The sequence below is a fragment of the Mustela putorius genome, unplaced genomic scaffold, assembly GCF_011764305.1.
Source record: "Mustela putorius furo isolate JIRA1106 unplaced genomic scaffold, ASM1176430v1.1 tig00003869_pilon_pilon_pilon, whole genome shotgun sequence".
Taxonomy (NCBI): Eukaryota; Metazoa; Chordata; class Mammalia; order Carnivora; family Mustelidae; genus Mustela; species Mustela putorius.
In genome coordinates this window covers 27,785,172-27,809,175 of record NW_025422021.1, presented here as the reverse complement: position 1 = coordinate 27,809,175, position 24,004 = coordinate 27,785,172, and the positions used below count along the sequence as shown (strand labels likewise).

The 24,004-nt window shown below is 38.8% G+C and overlaps 2 protein-coding genes across 5 annotated transcripts in view; both read right to left on the bottom strand.

Annotated features, from left to right (window-relative positions):
- ARL5A (ADP ribosylation factor like GTPase 5A) overlaps window positions 1-12,201 on the bottom strand; it is a 31,305-nt gene extending 19,104 nt beyond the window's left edge. The window contains exon 1 of the mRNA XM_004743857.3: window positions 11,810-12,201. Within this exon, the coding sequence (XP_004743914.1) occupies window positions 11,810-11,855 (46 nt within the window). The 5' untranslated portion in view covers window positions 11,856-12,201. The remainder of the gene's footprint in view (window positions 1-11,809) is intronic.
- A 4,169-nt stretch (window positions 12,202-16,370) lies between these two features.
- Window positions 16,371-24,004, bottom strand: part of CACNB4 (calcium voltage-gated channel auxiliary subunit beta 4) — a 249,204-nt gene continuing 241,570 nt past the window's right edge. For all 4 annotated transcript variants that reach the window (XM_045066743.1, XM_045066744.1, XM_004743858.3 and 1 more), the window contains one exon: window positions 16,371-23,005. In XM_045066743.1, coding sequence (XP_044922678.1) covers window positions 22,745-23,005 — 261 coding nt within the window. In that variant the 3' untranslated portion in view covers window positions 16,371-22,744. The remainder of the gene's footprint in view (window positions 23,006-24,004) is intronic.

Below are 24,004 nucleotides of genomic sequence, written 5' to 3'. Positions count from 1 at the left end.
CCTCATTCCTGACCCACTGTGAATGTGAGGGGTCCTGTGACTCACTTTTAACCAACAGAATGTAACAGATGTGATGCTGTGTGACTTCCAAGTCTACATCATTACAAACCTTGAAGCTACAGCCTGGCTCTCTTGGACAACTTCCTCTGGAGTAAACCAGATACCATGTAACAAGTCCTACTATCCCCAAACCACTATATAGATGAGAAAGCCTACTAACTGTGTGGCCTGACCTTGTGGGAAGAGATCACCCCATGGTTGCCCCTAGCTGTTCCAGCTGTTTCAGCCTTTCCAGATGAGATGCCACACACACAAAGAAACCATCTTGGATATACAGCCAGGTCAAGCTATAGATGACTCTAGTTCCAGCTGCCAACTGCAACCAAATGAGAATTCCAAACTAGAACTTCCTAGCTGAGCTCAATTAAATAATAGAACCATATGAGATAATTAAAAATTATTGCTTTAAGTCACAACACTTAGGAGTGGTTTGTTACATAGCAGTGGTTAGCACAGCACTATGGAAAAATATCTGTAATTACGTAACCTTGGGAAACTTACTTACTTCTCTAAGCCCAAGTTTCCTCACTATAAAACAGGGACAACCATACCTATATTTCTGTGTTGTATAATGACCAAGATAGCATATGTACAGTGTCAACCACTAAGAAAGACGGTTCCTAATCCATGTTTCCAAATCTCTCCTCAACTCCAACCTACCTAGTGGACAGACATGGTGCCACTCAACATATCCAAAACCCAACATTCAAATCTTTTTCTAATTCTATCATACCTAATTCATTTAATGGCATAACCACAAATTCAGCTGCACATGGAATTTATCCAGTCTTTCCCTCAACCCCAACATCTAATCTGTCACCAAGTTCTATATATTCCCCCTCAAAAACATATCTTTAATCTTCTGACTGTGCTAGCCGTAGTCCTCATTTCTTACTATAAAACCTTCCCTAGGGGCACCTGGGTGGCTCAGTGGGTTAAGCCTCTGCCTTCGGCTCAGGTCATGATCCCGGGGTCCTGGGATCGAGCCCCGAACCAGGCTCTCTGCTCTGCAGGGAGCCTGCTTCCTCCTCTCTCTGCCTACTTCTGATGTCTGTCAAATAAATAAATAAAATCTTTAAAACAAAAAACACCTTCCCTAGATGGACTGTCTCCAATCCACCTTTCTACTGTTGCTATTTGTTCTACGCTACAAAACTGGTTAACACAACTTTAGTTAAATGATCGATCTGTGGGGGACGTGTGGGTGGTTCAGTAAATTCAAGTGTCTGGCTCTTGATTTCAGCTCAGGTCATGATCTCAGGGTCATGAGATGGAGCCCCCTGTGGAGCCTGTCTCGTGCTTAAGATTCTCTCTCTCCCTCTGCCACATCCCCCAAATTGCAAACGCCCTCTCTTCTTCTAATAAAAACTAAATGACAGTTCTCCATTCTGACAGGAAGACAAGGCACAGGTTCTCAGCCTAGTAAATATAAGACAGTCATAAATGAGCAGGCTTCAGCTTTATCTCTCACCACTTCTCACCACTACCAGCAGGTATCTAAAGCTGAAATTCAAGCCATTCTCCCCACATAAGCCACACATCTTCTTCACAGCAAACATTTTTCTACCTCTACTCAGTTTTTCCCTGAGCTGGAATTACCTTTTCTACTTTTCCTTCTAGGGAATTCCAGTAATCTTTTAAATTTAGTTTTCCCCAAAAAAGCACTTTCTCATGCTTTTCCACAATACCTCTAACATAGCACTTGTCATAATTATTCACACATACACTAATCTTCAAAGCTTAATGAAGCAGCCTTCAAGAGTATAGATCGCATGCTAATCATCTTTCTAATCCAGTAACTACAACTTTTTCTGGTACAAGGTACTCAATAAATGTTTAATTCATTCATGTTCATCCTATAAAATAATGAGGATTATAAATATAAATAATAAATAAGTTGAGGATTATAACATGTCACAGTAAGGATATCATTAGGAAAAGCCTTTTTAATCAGATGGTAGGGGTTTTCCAAATAGTTGTCACTTACCACGGAGGGGAATTCCTCCCATTATACAAAAATAGGAAGATCAAGTAAATAGAAAATTTTAATACAGTCCATTTTATCCAATCATTCTTCTAAGAAAGGGCAAGCAGCTTACAACCAGCAGGGTTCTAATGGACATTTCCCTCATCTAAGTACTTAAAAATAATTTTAAAGATGCAGGTCCTGGGGTGCCTGGGTGGTTAAGTGGGTTAAAGCCTCTGCCTTTTGGCTCAGGTCATGGACCCAGGGTCCTGGGGTCGAGCCAACTCTCTGCTTGACAGGGAGCCTGCTTCTCCCTCTCTCTCTCTGCCTGTCTCTCTGCCTACTTGTGATCTCTGTCAAATAAAATAAAATCTTTTTTAAAGATTTTTTAAATCTTAAAAAAAAATAAAAATAAAGCAGCCTCACCTGACTTTAAAAAAAAATGCAAGTCCCACTATTTAATCTTTAGAGATGACTAGGGTAAAGCAACAGAGAAAATGATCAAATATAAAGACGATACTTATTTTAAATAAAGGGTTAATAACATACAGAGGGCATGCTAAGGTAAGTTCAGTTGAATAACCACCAAAAGGCCTCATCAGGTGACATTTCTTTGGTGAATTTGCCTCGTGTATGGTCCTTCATCTCCCAGGTCCACAAACTCAACCCTGCTACTTGGAGGGTTAGGACTCAGAGAAGGCAATTCACAGAGGTGACTAATATGTAAACAAGAACACCAAAATGAGTAACATACAATGAGACCAAATGTTTACATCTACCTAACAAGTGCAGTTTAAGAAAAAGTAATAGAGTGGCTGAATTAAAATCAGACTCCTTCGAGAACACAGAATCCCATCAAAGGCAGTCTTTTAGAGGCTACAATGAGTAGATAAACCCATCTTCACATTAGGGCCATACTTGCATCAGGGCCAGACTACTGAAATCTTTTTTTTTTTTTTTTAAAGATTTTATTTATTTATTTGACAGAGAGAGAGCGAGCGCGCGCACAAGTGGGGGGGGGGGCAGCAGGTGGAAGAAGAAGGTGAAGCAGGCTCCCAGCTCGATCCCAGGACCCTGCAATCATGACCTGAGCCGAAGGTAGACACAATGAATGAGCCACCAAGGTGCCCCAAGACTACTGATTTTTTAAGCAAGGCATCTTTCCACCTGGAAAATTTTAAGATTTATTTATCTATTTTTAAAAAGGATTTACTTATTTATTTTAGATAGAGCCAATGAACAAGCACACAGGGGAGTGGGGGCAGAGGGAGAGGGAGAGAACGAATCCTCAAGCAGAGACCCTGCTGAGCGCAGAGCCCACTGAAGAGCTCAATCAGGATGTCACAACCCTGAGATCACGACCTGTGCTGAAATCAAAAGCCAGATGTTTAAGAGATGGAGCCACCAGGTGCCCAGTTTTCAAATGGGATGGCAGTCCTTAACTCTGTATTTTTCTATGTCCCCAAGTTAAGCATTCTTTTGATGGCCTATCGCTTTTTCAGGTCTATTAATATAAGCACTATGAACATTTTAATCGAGCAGAATTCACATCATGCTTTACCCTAAACTTTGACTTGGATAAAAGCTTTTAGCTTCCTACTGGAATACTAATTTTTAATAATATCATTTTCAGGGGCACTCAGCGGGGAGTCAGTTTGAGATTTTCTCCCTCTGCCCCCTCACCATGGCTCTCTCAAGTTAAGTAAATCTTTAAAAAATATATCATTCTCGGGGCGCCTGGGTGGTTCAGTGGGTTAAAGCCTCTGCCTTCAGCTCAGGTCATGATCTCAGGGTCCTGGGATCGAGCCCCGCATCAGGCTCTCTGCTCAGTGGGGAGCCTGCTTCTCTCTCTCTCTCTGCCTGCCTCTCTGCCTACTTGTGATCTCTGCCTGTCAAATAATATCTTTAAAAAATATATATATCATTCTCAAAATGTCAGCTATTTTTAGTTTCAGGAATACCTTTTGTAACCCCCTTTGTATTGGCTACAGGACTAAATTCGGACAGACTTGCCAATACTCAGGAAGAAAATACAATTACTCTGACCAATGTGAGAAATTCCATTCTAGGGATGTCTGGGTGGCTCAGTCAGTTAAGCAACTGTCTTTGGCTCAGGTCATGATCCTAGGGTCCTGGGATGGAGTCCCGCTTCTCCCTCTCTCTGCCTGCCACTCCCCCTGCTTGTGCTTGCGCTCACTCTCTCTGACAAATAAATAAATAAATAAACAAAATTTTAAAAAAAAATTCTAAAAAGTACAAAATAGGAGCAAAAACAAACAATACAAATATAGGCAAGAATCTATCATAAAAAACTATAAAGAGTGACTAAAAAATGTGTGTGTACAAGTAACACATAAAGAGACCCCAAATACAAAAAAGCACACTGTCTCTTACAAAGTCCTTAATCACTTAGAGAGGTTAAACTGTTATTCTAACTATGCTACCATTTTTCAAAATATTTTGCTACTCTTCTTTTGGAACTGCTTTCAGTGCCTGAGGTACACTGTTTTGGAGCATTCCCAGTGATGGCAGAACCCTTTAATTGCTGAAGATGATTTTGATTTTAAAGAGAGACCGGAGCCACTTGATTTTTATTTCAGCCATAATAAAGTAAAAGCAAAAACAGGAGCTATATTGCTGCTGATAAATGAGGTATGATCCTTAAATGATAGGAACAATTTAAAGATGTCTCTAAGGAAATTCTAAAAGCTATTTCAATATGTATTTTGAGTAATAGCGGACATAACAGTAGAAAAGCTCTCCGGCCTTCTAAAATGACAGCTTTTAAGGTGAAAACTTACCTGGTTTTGTTTTTATAGCAGTCTCCTTAGTTTAGCTATCCCGGATGGGACTTACTTCCTGATTCCAAATACAGTACTTTCCTTCTACTTGTATAAGGAAGGAGTAACTAGGACCGCCCCCCCCCCAAAAGAACTAAAGAAAGATTATTTATTTATTTATTTATTTGACAGAGAGGAAGAGGGAGAGTGAGAGTGCACAGGTTCGAGCAAGCATGGGGAGAGGGGAGGCTTAGGGAGGGGAGAAGCAGGCTCCCCACTGAGCAGGGAGCCTGATGCAGGGCTCCAGACCCAGGACCATAAGATCATGACCTGAGTAGAAGGCAGATGCTTAACCGACTGAGTCACCCAGGCACCCCAGAAAGAGTCTTTATCATACCTGACCATAAGATGAATATGATAAACAAGACAAAACTGCTGTGAACACAACCACTATGCAATAACACACAGACATCGACAAACTGAGGGAAAAAACCACATGGCAAGAAGAGGCTCATACCAGAGGATTCCATTTTCTCATTAACACAAGTTAGTCGTGGGCTGAGGACAAGATGGGATTTTTACAGCCACTGTATAGAATCAACTAGACAATCAGTAAGCTGAAATTAGGTAACATAACCCGCGATGGATAAAGATTTAAACAGCACTAAGTCTTTCTTCAGTAGTGCCTAGAAATAAAGAAAGCACACTGGGGAGAAAAGGTATGGTAGATTGTACAAGATGAGAATTGTCGGCATGCTGGAAAACAGGAGAAAAGAGGATCAAAGACGGTGATAGGGGAAGTAATAAAGCAGGTCATACCATTCTACAAACTGGAAACCTTTCTTGTATTTCATTTTACAAATTCAATAAAATTCATTTGTCACCAAAAATGCATAAACATGCAAACATTTCACCGAACTCTAGACACTGTACAGTCCATCAAAGGAATGCAAACTAATGTACCGAACATATAAGGTTTTTAAAAATAGTTAAAATATTTTTAACAGAAAAGAAAGAGGGGGGGCACCTGGGTGGCTCAGTGGGTTAAGCCGCTGCCTTCGGCTCAGGTCATGATCTCGGGGTCCTGGGATCAAGTCCCACATCAGGCTCTCTGCTCCGCGGGGAGCCTGCTTCCCCCTCTCTCTGCCTGCCTCTCTGTCTACTTGTGATCTCTCTCTGTCAAATAAATAAATAAAATATAAAAAAAAAAAAAAAAAAAAGAAAAGAAAAGAAAGAGGGGAGCCTGCGTGGCTCAGTCAGTTAAGGTGTGTAATAGGCTCAAAGATAAAGGTGCCAACCTCATGTTAAGAAGCCAGTTTATGGGGTGCCTGGGTGGCTCAGTGGGTTAAGCCGTACCTTTGGCTGAGGTCATGATCTCAGGGTCTTGGGATCGAGTCCCACATCAGGCTCTCTGCTTAGCAGGGAGCCTGCTTCCTTCCTCTCTCTCTGCCTGCCTCTCTGCCTACTTGTGATCTCTGTCAAGTAAATAAAATCTTTAAAAAAAAAAAAAAAGCCAGTTTATTATCAACAACAGGGTTAGATTTTTCCGACTTTCTAATACTGTATCAACTTCCTTTGGAAATCCTTAGGCTCCTTCGCCACCCCAGCCTATTCCTCCCATTACCATGATGGAACAGAATTCTATACAAAACCTAAATTTGCAGCCAAAAAGTCTTATAAGGCACTCCAAAACAAATACTCCACAAAACCTAAAACAGAACATGCATACTAAGAGATAATGTTATTAGGGGCAAGTGTAACCAAACTTTTGGCTATTTCAATTCTTTGATGCATGTGATTCATTACAGGTTTAGTGTTTAGTATTATTTTTCTTTTAGACTATCTATGCCACAGCATTCTTAAAATTATACTCAGATAAGGCCAAACAACTACCCCCTGTTACAATGCTTAGAAAGAATTCTGAATTATCTTATTTAGCCTTCAGTTTCCCAATCAATACTTTACTATTTTGTCATGAAAATGTTCCTTGTTTCTCTGTTTCATTTCTTTTTGACTCACCCAGGCAGCCCACCAGTTGCATTCACTGCCAGGTTCCAAAAGTCAATATATATATTCCTCCAACTACCAGCCAATAAACTAAATGAAAAGATGTCACTGTCAACCTGGATGTTTTCTAACTCTGTGAATCACACCAAAGTCAAAAACCACAAATACTAAGGCAGATAAGAAATTGAGAGCCATTCTGATTCTTGATTTTCACCTCATATCCAAACTATATGAAACCCTAATTTTACCTTACATAGAGCAAAAAAATCCGTTCGTCATGTTCTCTATCATCCTCCCGGTCCCTAGCAGAGTCTGGAATAAAACATGTGCTTAACAGAGTAGGAAGAAATAAATCAGATCTGGAAGATACAAAGATTGGAAAGGAAATATGTGATCAAGTCATTTTGTATTAAAAATTCCATTTTCAAAATCTGAAAGTATCATCAACAAAAAAGTTTGAAAACTAACTTGCTATTTATAACAACGGCGGTGAAGTTTCAGGAAAAAAACAACTCTTTCACACTAAGAGGTTGTTGAATGAAAAGCAATGACATGACAAAATTAGAGATGCAATCAGGAAAGAGAAACCACACAATAATCTGAACTTGCAAAGTCCAATGTACAGAAATTAACTATTAAAGAGGATCAAAGTAATGAGGGATTGGCTAATAAAGAGTATCGGACTGACAAATACAAGGAGAATCCAGCTGAAATGGAGCTTCCCCCCACCTCCCAAGACTGAGATGCAGACCTTGTTGGGGCCTGGCTGTGGCTCACTGAATGGCGCAAGAAGTAGCTGTGGGGACTTGCCTGTAGATCTCGCTGGAAATTCTCCCTCTAGGGTGTTGGGGAAAACTTCATTGAGAGGTATTTTACTGGAGGGCCTCCTGCTGAACTCAACTGAAGTGGGTGTTAGAAATTGCTGGCAGCTGCTAACCACTACGAGTGCAGGAGCCAGCCACTAGAGAAGGTGTTCAATGTTCCTAAAGCAGGGCAGAACCTGCTGTAAGTGCACTGTACCCAGGAAGAAAAACTCTTTCGTCCTGCAATGTCCCTCCAATGCCATCTACTCATAAAGCTTAATATTGCGCCAGCTGGCAACAGAAAAATACTTGAGGGATCCAGTTTCATATCCACAGAGCATGCAAGAAGGATGATTCTGGAGCTAAATTTTATTGTCATAGTCCATCCCTTCGGCTACTGACATATCTGAACTCCATACAATAAAAAACAGCAGCAGCAGAAGTGGCTTTACCAGCCCCAGGCTCCAGCAGGACAGATAGCTTCATCAACATTCATTTATAACTTACTCCCTTCCTAAGAACCAGTCAGAAGAATAATATAATACAAGCTATCAATAAGGAAATTTCACAACTTGTTCATAGTTCACCTAAGCTTAGCTAAAGTGAATCCTTTTCATACAAAGACAGTTTTTGTTTGTTTGTTATTAAAGAATACTAACTATGGCACTAGATGACTTCATTAAAATCCCAAGTCTATCTCTTTTAACTGCAGAGCCTTTAAACAAGTTACCTAAAGTTCGTTTCTGTAAAATGGGGAGAAATCTTTCTCATACAGTCGTTGTAAAGACTAAATCAACTAAACTCTGCAAAACACTTAGACCCTAACCATGCATAAGTCAGCGATTATTTTCTACAGAGTTGAAGTTAGCTTATTTTCTGTCTCTCCACACTAGAATGAACACTCCATAAAGGTAAGGAAGATTTGTGTGTTTTGTTCCCTGCTTTATCCTCAACACCTACAAAAATTCCTGGCACAGACAGGTGCTCAAAAATATTTAATAAACCACGGATCACAAGCCCTTCTATATTAAGACATGAGTGGTGGGGTGCCTGGGTGGCTCAGTTGGTTAAGCATCTGCCTTCTGCTCAGGTTGTGATCTAAGGGTCTTGGGACAGAACCCCACATCTGGCCCTCTGCTCAGTGGGGAGCCTGCTTCTCCTCTTCCTCTGCCCATCGCTCTGCCTACTTATGCTTGCTATCAGATAAATAAAATCTTTAAAATAAATAAGTTATTTATAAATAAAAAATTATTTATAAATAAAAAATTATTTATAAATAAATAAAAATTATTTATAAATCAATCAATAAATAAAAGATACAACTGGCAACTCTTCAAAGCCCTACTGTAATAAAGACTTAGAGTTTAGTAACCAAGAAACAACAGGGGGGGAGGGGAATCGAAGAAAAAAATCATACCAATCTATTTTTTTTTTTCGGGGAGGGGGCCGAAGGAGAGAGAATGTTAGGCAGGCTCCATGTCCAGCACAGAGCTGGTGCAGAGCCCTATATTGGGCTCCATCTCACAACCCTGAGATCATGACCTGAGCTGAAATCAAGAGTCAGACGCTTAACCAACCCAACCACCCAGGTGCCCCACCAATCTCTTCTTTAATAAGACCAATTATCTGCAACATGTTTCTTCAGTGTTTTAATTTGGCATTTACCAGGCATGTGGCCCAGAAAAAAAATCATTAGAACCTCACTTTCCTCTTTTGAGGGGAAAAAAATAGCTACTAAGAACACTGAAACTTTTTTTTTCTTTAAATAATGCATATAACAGCATCTAGGACAAAGTTTATAATCTACTGAATTCAAACATTACCTAGAGGTGACCTCTGGTTTTTCAAGATTGAGCAGTATGCAATTAGCTTTCACTGTGCACTTGACCAAGCTACACTAAACCTAAAATTATTCTAAAGGTGTTTCAGAAAAAAGAGATATGGTATGGTTTAAGTTTCATCAGTATGGCCAATTCTGCAATCCCCTAAATTCTTCCTTCCAAGAGTTTATATGTGAAAAGGACATAGGATTGTGTTATGTATCTTCCGAAGGTAAAATAAAGCATCCAAGATACATCTTACATATATAAAATATATGAGATTTCCAAGTTAAAAGAAACAAAAAGACCACCAAGTATCTGACATTAGATTTAACAGTGAATATTTTGAAAAGTGACCCTACTGATGACAACCACATCATTTAGAATCGTTTATTCACATTTTCACAATATTTTGACATCTAAATTTCTAAAACTTAACTCCATTAGTTCCTCTATTTATTTCCCAACACTGATATGTGTCCAATCAAAAATAACCACAAAATACAGGCAACAAGACACTGTTATTAGCAATTTTTAGTAGTAACAATGCAATAACATCCTCATTATTTACCTACCTATGTGGAGCTTTTGGCAAAGCTCTAATTCCTTCTTAGGTTACAAACACAAATAATTTTATCACTGATTTGAAACAAAGTGGAGATAGCTCATTCTTCTTGCAGGACTAGAGTTCAATTGACAAGCAATATAAATTTCATAAATTCGATAGCCTGAAATACTAGCTTCGCTAAAAATAATACAAAGATTATGGAGCTTAAAACTAGAATAGATCCTATCTACTATTTACACCGCCAATTTCACAGCCATGTTAGGTTTTCATTCTTGAGACCTAGAGATTACCTTTTCAAGACTGTAGGCTCCACAGTCCCCAAGTCAAGATCCCTGGCGTTCTACACTGAGAACATCTAGACCCAAATAAACGACTGGGGTTCACTTCCCCTCTTCCAACAAAAAAAGCTAACCAGAGACAGTGCAATTTAAAACTGGTTTTCTCTAGGAAATATCCCCATATCAGAAAAATCATTTGAAATACTGCTCTTCCACGGAGTATCATGTGATCTACACTATTTTTTTTTTTTTAATCATACACAAGTTTAGTTCTGCTCCTCTCCCATCACCTTGCAGGAGCAGCTGGATCATGAAGAAGTGGGCATATCTTGTACATAACAGATGCCACCACTCATTTAAGTCTTTATTGGAAAACTTTGGGATCTGACACCAGTACCTGCTTACCTGAGAGAAAAGCAAACTTAAGTTACTCACAGCAAAAATGATAAATCACCCAACTTGACTAAAAAAGAAACAAATGGACATGACTAACTCTATTGTATCTCAATGACTATGGAGTCTTCTGTTAAAGTTCTATCCTCTTTCCTCAGTTCTAGACACTCATTTTGTAACAAATTCTAATAAACCCGATAGGCATTTTGAGGCAGTGTTTTGAGTTCTGATGAACTTGAGCATCCCTATGTAATATAGGTGACTTGCTAGTTACCTATATTAACCAATATTTCAGATGGCAAGTTTCCAACTGGTTCCGGTTTAACACTTCAACATTTTTAATCCAGCCCCCCCCCAAACTGCTTCTACTTAAATAATCAACACAAATATAATCTTAGGATTAACCTTACACACAAATATAAACATGGAAAAAGGAGAGCGGTCCATCACCCACCAGGATGCATTAGTCTCCCCAAAGCCCTATATTGGGCTCCATCTCACAACCCTGAGATCATGACCTGAGCTGAAATCAAGAGTCAGACGCTTAACCAACCCAAGTTGTGGGGTGGCGGGGGGGGGGGGGAGAAGGGGGAATGGAGGTGAAGGGAGGGATCATAAAACTGAGGTGTATTCGACACGAGCGATTCCTCGTGGTTTCCGCATTCTGCAACCCTCCGTCGCTCAGTGTGGCGGCTCGGGCCATAACCTATAACCTTCACCCGAGAGCCAGCATTTCTCCGTGGTTTCCAAACCCAACTGCTGGAGGAAAAAAGAGCTACAGGACAGGACAGGCCGTTCCCCTCAGGGACGTCCGACATGGGGCAAGAAACCCTTTCGACTCCAATCGAAATCGGAGCAATGGGTGCATTTGCAGAATGGCTTGAATTTTCAAGAAGAGCCCTTAAGATAAAAACAAACCAAACCAAACCAAAACCATTCCCGAACTCGGGAGTGGGAACTGAACAGATCGAGGGCCCGCATCCACGCTGCCCCGACCCTCCGCGGACCCCGGGCGCGACCGCACCGCCCACAATCCGGAAGTATTCGGAGACCCTCCCGCCCCCAGCAAACCCACCGCGCCAGCCAGGGCTGACCCTCTCCCCCACCCGTACGCCCTCAGCCCGCGCCTCTCACCCTGGTGATTGAAGAGTCTCCATATCCTGGTGAAGAGAATTCCCATTCTTGGGCAGCGGACCCCCCTCCAGCCACCCGGGCCGCCTGGCCTCCCCCGGCTCAGGCTGAAGGGGAGGCAGCAGACGCGCCGGAGCCTCCGCCTCTGCTACTGCTGCTGCTCCCGCGCTGGCCGCCAGTTCGCTTCCTGGGAACCGGAGGGAGGCCGAAGCCCAGGCCGCCCTGCCGCGTGCGAGGCCCCGCCGCTGCCGCCGCGGCACTCGCCTGGCTCGCGGACATCGCCGCCGCGTTGTCTGCGACGAGCCTCGTGGGCCACCGTCCTCCCCCAGCTCCTCTCGGGCGGCTGCGGCGGCGGCGACCACGCGGGCGGGGGAGGAGAGAGGCGAGACGGCTGGGACGCGAGGGCGCAGGCGCGCGGCCAGAGGGGCGGAGCCTGGGGAACGGCGCCCGCCTAGGTCTCTTGTATTTGTGTAACGAGGCGACCTGTAGGCTGCGGGAGTGAGCGCGGGGATCGAGGTAGTTCGGGCTGCGGTTATGACAGATCCCGCTTGCTTGCTTGTTTTAACGTCCTCGCCAGCTTTCTGTTTTCCCCGGCATTTCCTCGACAGAGCCATAATGTAAATACGTTGAGTGCCCAATGCCCATCCACGGTCTTTCTTACGCACCACACCCGAAGTTCCACTTCTTGCCCTGCAAGGGGTGGGGTTCTATGAGGGAAGCTTCGCGGGGCTCAAACCGCCTGTGGCTGACCTCAGCTGAAGCCAGTGGCGTTATCTACACTACCACTTAGAGCAGTGGCCTGACGGAAGCCTCTCTACCTCAGGGTTCTTCCCTTTCCCATCGCCCTCCACTTTCAAGTCCGTCTTGCCCCTAATCACGGTTTTGATCACGTCCTCCTATATTAAAAAATACTAAAACTGTTTGAGCAGAAGAGTCCAAATACCTTAGAAAATCTTTTTTCTCCAGAATACGGCCCCAACTAGCCTTTCCAGCAGCAATTTCCATTATTCCAAACTGGCTAAACACCTGGTCAAATACTCTCTTTGCCCTTCCAGTCTTCTTGCCTGTACACCTAGAATCGCTATGTCCCATGCTAGGCAAGTGTCACGGTGTATTTGATCAACCTTCTGCTATGGGATATCTAGTTGAAAACTACAACAGTGAATCGTTAGGTTCCGTGATACCAGAGTTCTACTTCCATGTGGTGCTTCTATTTTCGCAAATGGAGAAGCAGTGGGTTTGTCTCTAAGGTCTCGCTTTGATTCTAGGTCATCCGATGACAAGGTCATCTGATAATCTGATAATTAGTCTCTAGTCTTGTTAAAGGCAAAAGGTGGGCGGGGAGGGGGGAGACTAAGGTGTTTACTTCACTTTCACAAAGAAATCTGAACAGCTCCATCCCTTCTATTCTCCTAAATCTTGGTAAAAAAGAGAAAGAAGTGGAGAAGCTGTAAAAAGGCATTTTGGATTGTTCTGACACTCTGACTTCAAAAGCTGACATCTTTTCACCCCACATCTACTAGTTATAAAATATCTCGATATACAAGAAAATACAAGTAAGGCCCTGAGAGTCTACAGTTCTTAACTGAGCTAGAAAATTTGTAACTGTAAAGCAACGGGCAATATTGATGACTAAACGTGTTTCTTTTTGAAAAACTGTGCAAGAAAAAGTCCTTTGATTTGGGGGGGGCTTACAGTTGAAAAGCCAGAGTTAGAGGGGCATATAAAGGGAAGGAAAATTACTATATTAATCTATTTATGTTATGTTTATATTTACATAATAAAGTACTCTCTAGGCTTTTAGAAGAGCAAAGGTATTGTTTGCATAACTAATTTACATCAACTCTTTAATATTTCCATTCCTGTACACTGCAGGTGGTGATTTTAGTAGCTCTAAGACATTTTGCAAACTCCCCACATATATCTGTCCACTTATTAAATGGTTGTTATATCCATATTAACTTGCAAAGTTAGGGCTTGGTCTCGCAGATTATTTTCTAAGTGTCTCTCAAAAAAAGGTAAAAGAATAAAAGGGGAATTTGCCTAAATGCAATATTTTCCAAGTATAGAATCTATGTATGAAATACAAATATGGAACTACTATGGAAATAATTGGAAATGTCTGTTGAGTGGTACAAAGCTATTTGTGAAAATAAGCTACTTATAAAAAAATTTTTTTAATGACTAATTTATCCATGATTATAGTAGTGTGCAAAATGTCATTAAAGAGACTTCTGCTTCGAGGTACAAGAATAGATGGTCTAGACTTGCCCTCTTATCACTAATAAGAAACTGGATAAAATATAGAAACCAATTGTTTTCAGATATTGGACAACACAGAGCACAGGATTGTGATCCTTTTTTTTTTTTTTTTTTTTAAGATGCAAGCTTTTTTTTTTTTTTTAAGATTTTATTTATTAATTTGACAGAGAGAAATCACAAGTAGACAGAGAGGCAGCCAGAGAGAGAGAAAGAGGGAAGCAGGCTCCCTGCTGAGCAGAGAGCCCGATGCGGGACTCGATCCCAGGACCCTGAGATCATGACCTGAGCCGAAGGCAGCGGCTTAACCCACTGAGCCACCCAGGCGCCCGATTGTGATCCTTGATAAGAGACACACATTAGATGAGTCTAGCCATTACCTGGATTTTCTGCCTGGAGGCAATTCCTAGCCAAGGACTGAAGGGGTGGGAACTCAAATTGAGTCAAGCAGGGCAGTCTCCCTGAGTTGAATCAGTGCTGGAAGAGATCAAGGTAGCTAGAATTTGTGAAGCAGAGCAGCTGAGAGGAGGGCACTCAACAGAGAAAAGCTCCAGAAACCCACTTGGTTTGAGCCATTGAGGCTTCGGCTGCATATCAACCTGTACCTGTCCGGAAACCTCATGAGGCTTGCCAATGGCAATTTCTAAGAAAAAATAAATACCAGGGAGCTGTGAAACATCATAATTCCTAGAGCTCACTAAGGACCAGGAATCATTTGGAGTTCCCTTCAGTCAGAGTGAAGAGTACGCACTACATATATGGGACATTCAGTAGATAGTCCAGAGACCTTAGAAGGGGACTAAGAAAAAAGTCCTACTCTAGACCAGTCCTAAAGGAGCTTCAAAACAAATCGTGACAGGCTCAACCCCATCTACAACTGCCTGTTAAAATCAGTCCAGCATTCTTTAGGGATCAAGTCATCTACAATGGAAAATTTACAATATAGCAAATCCAATAACAAAATTACTGGACATACAAAGAAACAAGAGAATGTGACCTGTAACCACAAGGAAAATTGCTCTACAAAAACAGATTGAAGTTCAGGCAAATTAAGTGATTGCCCCAAGCTAAAAGCTGGTTACTGCCCACTCTAGGCTTTGAACAGTGGCAAGAGCTACAGCCTCCAGTCTAACCGCTATACTAATCTGCATGTTATAGGACAGGATAACAAGATGTTTCTCCACAACCCATCCTAGTAGAAGAAGTGTGTTGATGACCAGAGAGGTGGCTTCAGGCACATGGCCAGGTTGAAGGAGTCCCTTGCAGTGAGCTGCAATTCTTCCATTTGGGAGTTTCGGATTGTGGGTTGAAATGCCTTGATAGGACAGCCCTATATAATATTTCTCCAATAACAAAAGTACCATTCATTCAGTCAACATTTACTGTATTCCCGGCATTGTTTCATATGCCAGCTTAAAAGCATTTGATATATGTATTTTTAGGTAAAAGTGCTTTGCAGAAAAAAGTTACAATGATCTTTGGTTTCCTCATTTATAGTTGGGTCTAATAATCTCTGCCCTATCTTCCAGGATGGCCAGATGTATTAAATGAGATAATGTTTGTGAAATAACTTGGCTGCAATAAGTCACCGCATGGGACGACTGGGTGGCTCAGTTGGTTGGACGACTGCCTTCGGCTCAGGTCATGATCCCGGAGTCCCGGGATCAAGTCCTGAATCGGGCTCCCAGCTCCATGGGGAGTCTGCTTCTCTCTCTGACCTTCTCCTTGCTCATGTTCTCTCTCACTGTCTCTCTCTCAAATAAATAAAATCTTAAAAAAAAAAAGTCACTGCATAATGTTAATTCAAGGATAATAATCAACACAGTACACGTTTCTTTTGAACTTCTTGTGCACTGCAGTGAGAAAAAGTCAAATGTCAATCAAGTGATAGCATGATCACCTGACACTGAGCACATGAAATACCAAGTCATAAGTTTTATGCCATCCATGGAATGCTTATGGATACAGGATATTTTTGGAAACGTCTGATAACTCCTACATTCATCATTTAGGGATTTCTAGTTTATCTAGCTTATTTTTCTATTTGATCCTATTTGCACATATATTTTAATATATTCTGTTTTGGGTGTGTGTCTTTAATTTACGCACTCTTCCTAATATGATACTCTTTTGCAATAATCCATAGTACCTAGCAGAGTATTCAGGAAATCATCACTAAATTGAGTCTGGGCTGTGAGAGCAAATGTTTAGACTTTTTTTCCCTGCAAGAGGTATAGGAAGGAACATACCTCTAAAATAATATAACTATCTCTAGAATAATATAAAGCAGAGTATAACGCTGGTTTCGGTATTTTCTCATTTATTATATAAAAGAAAAAATTAATGCAGTTGGTTTGTACACATTTAAATTCCATAAAACAAATCCATAGAAATTAGGATACTCTATGCATGCACTCTGCATTTTCTTTGTTAAATGTTTTTGTTCACAAAAATAACAACACGTTTTTTTCTTTAAAGCCACTAAAGCAGAGGGAGAACAAAACATGCAGCACTGTACACATTTGCATAGTATATTTTACCCAGCATGCCTTGTAGAATGCTACACATTTACCTATATAAGAAAAATAAAAGGGTGTAAATTATTAAAATAAATAACTAAAATTTAAAGAAAGGAAAAATTTATTTGACGAAGGCAATATTTTTTTTCCACTTTGTGCCTGGAGATATAGCAATAGCTTGGGATATCAACAGCCCTCAGAATAACTGGTAAAATCTTTTCACATCAGCTTGCCTTATTTATTTTTAGTATTAGTAAAGTTACGGTTTTCCCTCCCGCCACCCCTTCAAAAAAAAAAAAAAAAAAGCTAATAGCTTTAACTTATGTTTCAGAATAGTATTCAGTACAAAACAAGTGAAAGAATCCCTAAATACTTTACTTTTATGTTGTTGTTGGGACATCTTTATTTATCATTCTGACTTTAGGCTGTGAAAAATATAAAGCATTTCAAACATGTCCAAAATTTAGAGGAGTCGTATAAGCTCATGTACCATTAGTTTTTGTAGTTGTTACTGAAGGAGCAGAAATAAGAACAGTAAATATAGTATGAATCTTATCACAAAATAACATTTAATAAGTTTTATGCAAGGGAATTAAAGTAAAATAAATTACATCAACAGATTGCAAGGCTATGAAGTAAATTGCTGGAAAAGTATCAAGCAGCAAGTTAAAAAGATGGTAGATGAAATAAATCTGATAAAACTTAGAATTAAATCTATATCCTTTTAAAAAATACGACTGCCAAATTTAACAGTGGATTTTGTTTTAAGTTTGTGCTATAACAAATGTGCTTCTTTCTCCTCAATCTATTTTCATATTATTGGCAAAATATATATCTTTTATAATTTTGAACTATACAATATATGTTTTGCTACATTATTTTTCTACTGCTAATGCAGATAAGAAGTAACAACATAGATTTATTTTGGCAATAAAATGCTTTCATCTTAATAACGTCCCAGAAAATATCGTAAGGCATATGAAAAATAGTATGCAACAATATAGCATTAATGATTCTGCATCTTCGATACATCCCTTATGCATACAGAATTCACACCGACTTCAGGTAAAAGTGTGTGAAAATGGCATGCAAGTAGGGCAATACATAAATAAAGACATAGCCATTTGTTGAGAAATTTGAGTGTTCAAAACACAACCAAGAACACTTACAGAGTATTGAAAAGCTGGAGGCCCGCCACTTTGGGTTCTTACATAGTTCTCCTTTTAACTCCTTATAATTTTCAAAGAGGATGCATCAGTATACTCCCCAGACCACTCTAAATTCATTAGTAACATTTTCTACCATCTTTCTGCAAACATTTTACATACTTCAAAAGGAACAAAGGAAAGTTTCATATGTACCTATGACTCTCCAACACTTGCTATTCACTCTTCTTTGTAAAGTAAGGTAAGTGGGAGTTACAGCCCTTGTTCAAGCTTATCTGATGAGATATTTTCTAGTCTTCTCATAATGTCCCTCAATTACAGGAAGCATTTGGGATTAAACCATCCGCAAGTAGATAAAAAGAGTTGCTATAAGAGGATGTATTTCATTTGAGAAAGTTCATTTTAATAAAAGAAGAAAACTTTAAATAGTAATTTTTGCTGTAGCTCTCTGCCCATATAAACCAGTTTTACTATTTGACTAACTCGACTGTTGAAGTTAACAACAAAAAAGTTATCCTTGTTGTCTGAGGACAAATATTGTATTGACTGGTTTGATCATAATTATGTAAAAGAGGTGGCCTGTTCTCTGACCTTTGGACACACTTAGTAACAGAGTATTAACAATATTTAAAGATATGAGGAACTAAGAAAACAAATTTTATTACATAATTTTCGATAATGTTTTCATTCATATAGTCATTCAAAGATAAATTTTATATAATTAAAAAGAAAACAACATGCAACATTGTCATGAAACACAAAGGCAGAAATATAAAAGAAATAAGGGGTACATTCCCATTTATTTAGAACATTTATATGAAGTTTGCTTCAGTGACATGGGATTCTATGATAATACATATGCTTATGTAGGAAATGGCTAACTGTCCACAGGAGACATTAAGGATCAATAAAATTTGAATTTTCAAACCAGCTGCGCTGAAATATCAAGTTTCTGGATCTACTCTTTAGGCTTAGAGCTAGGTATTATAACAAATTGCACACAAAGACAACTCCCTTGCAATTTGTTTCATTCCCTATGATGACTGATTTCTTAAATTAACCTTGTGTCCTGATAAACTGTGAACCAATTCAAAGAAAACTTCACTAACATGGAAGAAATGAAGGGTGACAAGAGTATTTTGGAAACAGTCTAAAATTTAAAGGGAAAGTATATTTTAAGAATTTATGCATTTAGTTTTGCAGCTAGGTTAGCAGTAAGAGTAATAAATTTGATCACTACTTATTGAAAAGTGTTTTTCTCTTTAAAGACAGATTGTCTTCTCTAGAGAAGAGGTAGTATAAATATTAATATATAGGGCAATTCCTACAGTGGCATTACATCATTTTTATTTTTTAGCAAATACCAAAATAAAATTGTGTAACTAAAAAAATACATTGGCATGCAAATTAAGGTTACCTAGAAACATTCTTGACTGACATCCTGGGTCTCAACAACATTTTATGATATGTTCATTCATAGTTTAAATTTGCAAACATCTTTTGGCATAATTTCCTTCTCTCCCTCCCTTTCAGTGCCCTAGCTTCCTATTATGAATTTTAAGGCCCCCACACAAAAGACAAGTTCAAGTATGCAGGTAGGAAAAGAGGTTAACATTCCAAAAATACATTTTTGCAAACAACAACAATAATAATTAAAGTAATTAACAAATTCTTCAAAGGGAACAAATACTTTTCTTATAGTTTGTCTTATGTTTAAAAAATTCATTTCATTAAGGACTAAGTGCAATGACATATTGTCACATAATTCAGACTCTCTTATTAGGAAAGACTATCAGTCCAAATTGTTAATTTCAATTTGCTTTCCAACAGAACTGTATAAATATAAGAGAGAATCATCAGTCATTTATAAACATTTCCAAGTGTTGCTTTAAATATTGGAGTAAACAAGATAACATTGTTGATTATAATACTGGAGTCACATTATAGCCTTGAGAATTAACATCAGGACTGACAAATTGTATTTTCTTTTTTCCCAGAACTACATTTTCACATTGTCACGTGAGTCTACAGTGTTACATGTTCGCAGACTGAAATTACAGAATATGTAACTTACATATTCTGATATTACATATACTGAAGTTACAGAATGTGTGATTTATACAAGGTAAAACAGCCTCAAAACATTGTAAGACTTGTTTCTCCTGCTTATCATTTGCTATTTTGAAATAAAATCAGTTAAAAACAAAGTATTTTGTGGAATATGTATTTTTCAAAGTTGCTTGATATGCTTGGCAAAAATAAAACTTTCATTTAGTATATATCTGTATTTTTAGTATCATTTACACAGTAAACTCTAAAACTTAAAAAAAAGGAAAATGTATATCTCTTATTTACTTGGTGAAGATAAACTTATTACAAAAGGAATGGAAAAGAATATGCCAAATCAAAGTAAAATTTTAAATATATCCATCAAGAAAATATACATTATACCCTTTCCAAGATTGTTAGCTTTTGAATAAGAATGCAAAGCAAAACAGGTACAGACACTTGATGGTAAATGACAATTGGTTTTGTGCACAGATATTGAATGGACCTCTCTTTATCAGCATGACATGGAAGACTTAGAAACAAGGCTTTGAGAGGCTTTAAAAACAAGTGATTTTTAAAAATTGAAAGAATATGGTAATCTCGCTGACTAGGAAATATATGTAAATGCTGTTGCAGCTACCTGCCATAAAATGTAAATATCTTAAAGTAGTTAAGTGACCAGATTGCTAATGCTACTACAGAAAAAGCTGAACAGCTGTCTAGTCTAAATTTATCACCTTGGTGCACTCTTTGCAATTAAATACTTTAATGCGCACAAACAAGAAACCAGTAAAGCATATAGAAAAATGTTTTGGCTAATGTTCTCTTTCTCATGCAAATATGTGCTGTACATGTAATAAATATATTTTCATTTGCTGGAAAATGCTCTTCTGTGCTCTAACAAAGTATTCAGTAATGGCAGGTTAAATGCTTAGTAAAGTGTCTAATGGATACAGCTCTTTTAAATGTCTTAACTGAAAGTTCTGTAAGCTTCACTAGATGACAAAAGAAACTCACAAGCCAGTATCACATGTTAACTTTTAGAATTTACTGAGCCCCTATATTCAATTGTATCAAATATGTGTGATAACTTACATAATTATAGACATCCTTGTCATAGCTAAACAGGTTCATAATGGAGTATGCACAGGGAACAGGAGGGGAAGGAGGTCATGATGGGGTTCAAAATATGTTTAACTATTCACGAATATGGAATTTATTTTCATGGTCAGGAAAATTACTTAACGGGTGTATGTTTTGAAAGCCTAAATAATGAAAGGCGTGGTAGGGAAATAAGGTAATAGAAATCAATTATTATTATTTTCCAAATATAGGCTTCATGACATGTACTGGTAGAAAGGGATTTTTATGCCTTGTCCTACTGGGGCTTTAGAAAAATGCACGCATTGTGGACTTTTAGAAACAAGAGTCTTTCCTGATAGATATCTGTGTATTGTATAAAAGGGTCAATTTCAATAATTCCTTGGATCATAGTGAATCTAAGGTTTCCTTGATAATATAAGATAGAAGGTCACCAATTCTGTAATTTTAGCCACTGGAAAAACTGTCAAGACTCAACAGGTGAAGAGGAGTGTTCATTAGAAATAAGGCAGCTTAATCTCCAAATTCTTTATAATACTTGAAAATAAAAATGCTGTAGTTTTAGTGAACAAATATACTCTGAATCTATTGAGTTTATTTTTTATTGCAAGCTTTTAAATTCATCACTTGTTTTCACATTTTTCATTTCATCATTTTGCATAAATGCAGCTTTCAATATCAAAATTGAGTGTTTCCATGTAAAACAAAAGTTCTTAGCATGACTATAAAGAATTTGGGGAAGGGCTAGAACATTCACATATTCAAAGACAGAGACTGAATGAAGCAATGGAAAGATATGCGATTGTGCTGGCAGGAAATACCGGCCCATGTTTGTGGGAAGTTGGAAAGATGAATTCCCATCTGGAGATGTTTAGCTTCGCACTCAGGAGGATCTGCGCCCATCCTTACTGTCTGACTCCAGATTCCTGGATGTATATAGTTGTGCTCAGAGCGAGGAAAGGGGAAACAACACCTGGTTTTCTGTTTCCCATGACCAGCTATGATTGGGTTTCTCTGTATTATTCTCTCACTGTTAAAGAAATTTTGAGTTTTTTTCTGCCAACTTCAAACAAGCTAACAGTGGTGACTAAACAAAAGGCAAAACACTTTGAATACAATAGCTGTGCCAGGAAAGAAACAAAAATATTAAAATATGAGGAGAGTGTAAAATTTCTGCACTAATTTGAGGTGGGCTTTTTTTTTTGGCACTATCGATACTTCTGGTAAGTTTGAAAAGCCATTCTGTCAACATTAACATATGTTAAAATGTTTATACATTCCAACTTTACGTGTAAATTTAGCTTCCAGCAAATAAATACCATACTTGGTGTTGGCTTCTTTTGGTATTTTGACTTTCTTATTAATTAGGTTTTTGGTTTTTTTGTGGCTTTTTTTTTTCTTCAAATTTTTAAATTGACTGCAACATGCTCAAGTAGACTTTCTAGTCGATTTGCCCAAATTCCAACAGGAATTGGTTTATAAATTGGTTCCAACTGGAACTGGTCATTTGGAATTTCCAGCATGGGAAATTATTTTATATGTGCCTTGATAAGTACCCTAAAATTACAAATCGATGTGTCTAAATCTAATGAAGAAAACAAAAGGTACTGTTATGTAAATGCTGAGCTTAAAAATATCTATATGACTGGGCATCTAATAACCATCTAGACTTAAGGGCATCATGTACTTTTTTTTTTTTTTTGCCCCTTACTTAGCTTCAAATGACAACAGCCCATAAGCACAGTAAATACTGTGCTGTACTTGCCAAGTTAAGATGATTGGTTTATCCTAGCAGTGCTATGGCAAATTGTCAACAGATGAATTTTTTGTTTGCTTCTGCAGACTCAAAGCCTATGTCGGGAGTCATGGCTATATCCCCCAGGCGATCCTCGGTTCCTGTGGGGTTTGTAAGTGTCCTGGTATGAGTCAGGATAATCTTCTTCCACAAGAGGGTAATGATCTCGGCTATGCTGGGAACTGGAAGACAAGCGGTTCCTACTCTTCCGAGCCCTTTCATTGTGATAATTTTCATCAGCAGTCATTAGACTTCGTCTCTCAATTGGAGAGTTCTCCGTGGAGTGGTTGCTGTGCCTCATACGCTGACTCTAAAAATAGCAGATAGTTCATTGATTACATAATGTCCATTTCATTCATCTAGAAGATGTAAATGTACGTATAGCAGTAGGGTCTGCACAACATGCTAACTGATTTAATAAAACATTGTGATGCACAAATGATCTAGTCAAAAGATCTGGTCTGTTTTATTTGGGGCACAACATGCAAAGATACTAAAATGCAAATAGTTTATGAATTTAATTACATAATGCTATATGTTTATGCTTCCTATTAAAAATAGACAATTGACAGTTAACTGCTGAATGGAACTTAATGCATCTAGGAAGTCCTAATAACTCCGCTTCTACTGCAAAAATGAGGATTACTTTACTCTTGGGAAATAAGTTAAAGTTCAGAATAGCATTTGCTATTTTATTTCTCTTGAACTGATAAAATCCTTCTCCTCCTGAAGTCATACACTTCACCTTTATCTAGCTGAATGTTCCTCCTACCTTTAAAAAAATTTTTCATGAAATTAGGACTTGTGCTGTCCATAAACTAATGTGTTTGTTTCTTCATCATACATAAATGTTAAGGCTCTCAGCAATATTTTTTCCAAAGGCGTATACAATTCTAAAGCTGGCTAACCAATATTTACAATTCTCACGTTCTCAACTAAAATGTCCCACAAAAATTACCTTCAGATATAAACTAAATTCTTTTAATACCACTAACTGAAATCGATACTGTCAAACACTTATTTGATGGCTCAGAAACCGTTACTCAACATTTTTCTTCAAATCACGGGAAAACATGTATCATAGCTGTGTCTCTCTATTTAGGTCACCTCAGTTAAGAAACAGGATCCCAGGTACCTGGGTGGCTCAGTTGGTTAAGCAACTGCCTTTGGCTCGGGTCATGATCTTGGAGTCCCGGGATCAAGTCCCAGGATCGAGTCCCAGGATTGAGTCCCAGCTCCATGGGGAGTCTGCTTCTCCCCTCTCATGCTCTCTCTCACTGTCTCTCTCTCAAATAAATAAATAAAAATC